At 36.3% G+C, this 4101-nt stretch overlaps 1 protein-coding gene across 1 annotated transcript; it reads right to left on the bottom strand.

Moving 5' to 3' along the window:
• Nucleotides 1-1461: 1461 nt before the first annotated feature.
• On the bottom strand, nucleotides 1462-2895 carry KCNS2 (potassium voltage-gated channel modifier subfamily S member 2). The gene has a single exon (XM_053713184.1). The coding sequence runs from the start codon at nucleotides 2893-2895 to the stop codon at nucleotides 1462-1464; it is 1434 nt and encodes a 477-aa protein (XP_053569159.1).
• Nucleotides 2896-4101: the final 1206 nt, after the last annotated feature.

Below are 4101 nucleotides of genomic sequence, written 5' to 3'. Positions count from 1 at the left end.
CATGCATAACACACTCCAGTCTCCAGCACATCACTTCAACGTTTGAACATCAAAAAAGCTAAGCTTTATTCTCATCTCAGTAAAGCTACTGATAGCTAGGAACTGGAAGAAAATGGTGGCCCCATGATGTTAGGGAGTTAATGAATCTATGTTAAAGCTATGGACATATTTTGACTTATTTGTGAACCCTGGAAACTTTCACCCCCCCATGGTCTAAAAAGTCAGGGACCTCCTCCTATAGTCTTATATGCACAAAGTGGCTGGAGGCTGGATAGGGGAATGATCTTTCATTTCTCTGACCCCCATTCCTCACCCCCGCTTTTTTATATTTTGGTACTATTACACTAATTGAAGATATTATTCTTTGGGTCCTCATTCCAATTCTGTGACCTTGAGACATATTGCAGATCTTTTTCTTGGTGCATATTTATTGTGAGACTGACAAGTGTCTTTGTTAAGCACTTTTTTGATGTCTTATCAAAAATGCTGTTATATATGGTCTCCTGTATGACTTGTTTGTGTACTTAATTAAAAATGTATTCAATAAAAAAAAATATCCAAAACAAACTAGACTGGTTTTAATGGAAGGCTTCAGCAGATGGAAACCTTACCTGCGATCACCTAGATGGGCGCCCGAAATATTTGCAAACATCACATATATTTTTTCAATCAGTTAAATTCAACAAATAAATAGTAACTGTGCTTTGGAATTTACAGAATATGTTGAATTTATATTTTGTTCACTGTACAGGTTGCATTAACTTCTTTTTACAAAGAAAATCAAAATATGCTATTTGGTCAAGGGTGACAAAACTTGTACATATAACTGTAATCACACTTGCGGGGATATATAGTAAATATGGTGATAATATTTCAATTTAAAAATGTATCAATTAAATTATCAATTTATTGATATATTAAGACATTAATAAATAATTTAAATGATATAATGATTGATGTGTAAGTTTTTTTTAATACATTTACCTGTGTTTTCACAATGAAAAAGAATTTGAGGTTCAATTCCTGTACACAATGAATGTTATTACATCCTTTGCTCTATCTGAACAATAAAAGTAAACAGTACAGTGTACATACAGTGAACTATGCATGTCCAATAGTTATATCACAAACAGATATTTCGAAATATTATTTAATACATTTTAGGACAAATTACTTTTGACACAAACAAACATATCTGAATAAATATTGCGAACATCTGTTTATAAGGGACAGCAAACATAAAACAACCGCATATACATACTTTGTCATCACTACAATTAAGGATCAGCAAAAGCATTGTGAATTGGATTAAGAACAGAAGTTCAGATAGCACATTTTCCAATAAATGTTGCATATAGAATGTGCACATATGGTGTGTTGTAGGTGACTATAGCAACCACTTATACCATTATAGACATAAGCTCCAGATAGACATGAAAATTGTGATTATACTTTTTTGACCTAGTTAATAGAACCATTCAGACTTTCCTCACTTGGGGTACTCTTGCTCATATTTGTCAGACTTGCCATGAGAGATTTAACTTTGTGAGCATAATAATCCCTTAAATTTACAGAGGGCATCTCTTTTACTCCATCACCAAAATCACAGCTTCGCATGGCATTTTCTAATTGCCTTTGCCTTCGGTAGAAATGAGAAAATTTATTGAATATTAGAGTAATGGGAAGCACAACAACAAGAATGCCAGCTAAAATGCAAGCAGAAGCAGTCAGTTTCCCAGCAATGGTCCCTGGAACAACATCTCCATATCCAACAGTTGTCATGCTAACAGTAGCCCACCACCAGCAGGCTGGAATAGTGGCCAATCCATCATTTTCTTCTTTTTCAATGGTGTAAGCCACAACAGAGAATATGGAAATTCCTACAGACAAGTAGAGCAATAGAAGACCTACCTCTCTATAGCTGTATTTAAGGGTGGCCCCAAGAGATCTCAAACCAGTTGAATGTCTAGCAAGTTTCAGGATACGAAAAATTCTCATTAGCCTGAGAACTTGGGCAACTCTTCCTAAGTTTGCTAGAGTTGGGCTACTTTCCACAACTAAGTTGACAATTAAGGTTATATAAAATGGAGCTATTGAAATGAAGTCTATAATGTTCAGAGGGTGTTTAAAAAAAGCTTTGAAGTCTGGAGAGACCGCAAAGCGCACCACCAATTCCAATGTAAACCAAGCTATGCCAAAATGTTCCACTATTTCAAACCGGGGATCTTCTTCTGTGCTTCCATTGGCATTAACAATTTGAAATTCTGGCAAGCTGTTGAGGCACATGGTTATAATGGAGCCAAGGACTATCATTATAGAAAGAATGCTGAAAACTCTGCTCAATATAGAATAGCCAGGGTTATCCAGTGCTAACCATAGTCTCCTTCTGAAGTTTCCAAAAGGTTGTCTATCAAACTTGGAAGCATCATGGTAAAATGCCAAAATCTCATCAAACGAAGAAGTGGTACTCTCTTGCTCACTTTTTTCTTCCCATTGGTCTGCTTCTGGTTCCACTTTCTTACCATGATAGTTGTAACTGCAGCAGGAATCTATAAAAAATTCATTTATCCCCCAGTATTCAATCTCTTGGCAAAACGAAAAGACACAAAGCTCACCCATAACGTGCAGTTTACCAGTGTTATAAAAATGCAAGACATAGGGAAACAAATTAGGATTTCTATCAAAGTAAAATTCGTTCTTTACGTCATCGTAGTCATCACACAACTCTAGTATGGATTCCTTTGACTGGCAAGCTAGCAACTTGCATAACCTTGTTTCTGGAAATTTTAGTAATGTGTCATATCTTAACCGTTGCTTGTATCCCCCAACATTTATACTGATCTCCGTATCTTCAAAATATGTATCAGATCCATTCTCTAATATCTGACAGGTCATATTGTCTATTTAGATTCTCAGGGAAACAGACCTACAATTTAAACAAAACATGTTAGTTTATAGCAGTGTATTAAATCCACTGTACTAAACTCGATGTAATACTGTAGAACTCAAATATAACAGAGTCGGAATATTAATCTATATATTACAGAAAATGGATTTAAATTCTGATGTTTAACAGACGATTGCAAAAAATATATTTAATTTCTTTATACTTTGTAATTACAGTTCTTTTTTATTCTCCAAAGTTCTTTTTAAGTACTTTACATATGTTTACTTACTACACTGCTAACTCATTAATTCATAGGGACAGCTGGTGTAAGAATATACCAATTCAATTTGAAACAAATTGGAAATAAAAGACAAATAGAAGAACAACATACCTTTTTAATTTAAGTTTACAACCATTTGCAGGGAATCCAATAAGAAACCTCCAAAGGCACTTCCCATTTTTTTTCATTTGTTTTTACGTCCCACGTTGACTGCAGCAAATACATCCAGCAGTTTAATATATGTATGCAGCAAAACTCAGTTGCTGTTGCATAAGAGGCAGCTTTTCCGTGCTCGCACATTAGCAATAGCAAGTTGTAGTAACCGAATAGTAGCGCTAGTTATTATTAAACAGGTTGCTCATTGAGCGAGGCGTGCAGCGTTGTGTTGTGTGGTGCTGAAAGGACAGCTCCCAATGCACTCAGCTCATTCAAACCTCAGCTCGCTCTTTCTGGTACCCTCCTAATCCCTTTGCCAGTCTTTTCTTTGTGATAACAGAGAATTCCCCAGGCGAACAGGTTTGTTTTTCTCCCAGTCTAACAAACTCCTCCTGGTTGCCCAGGTGCTCCCTCTGACTGATGCGGATTTCAGCACTTTTACACTGGATTTCCTCTGCATCATGAAATGTGGGAGGAGAGAAAAAAAAAAAAGATGAGCTGCATGTCTGGAAAGCAAAGTTCACCCTTCATACGAGATATGGCGTAAAGCCGAGAAAGCAGAGCTCAGCCATGAAATTACTGGCATCCGGTGGGGTTCAGGTTTCATGGAGCTTGTGCAGTGACCCTGTGTCCCTTTTACAAAGAGCAATACCTATATTAGAACCACTGGCATCTTCTTTCAGATGATTATTTACACGCAATTTGTATTTCAGATGTGCTGCTGACTAGAACTCTGTACACATGGCCATATGAGAAGATCATTTATGTTCAATGAAAA

The sequence above is a fragment of the Bombina bombina genome, chromosome 5 (genome assembly GCF_027579735.1).
Source record: "Bombina bombina isolate aBomBom1 chromosome 5, aBomBom1.pri, whole genome shotgun sequence".
NCBI lineage: Eukaryota > Metazoa > Chordata > Amphibia > Anura > Bombinatoridae > Bombina > Bombina bombina.
Note: the sequence above shows the minus strand (reverse complement) of the source record. Positions and strands in the feature narration are given on the sequence as shown.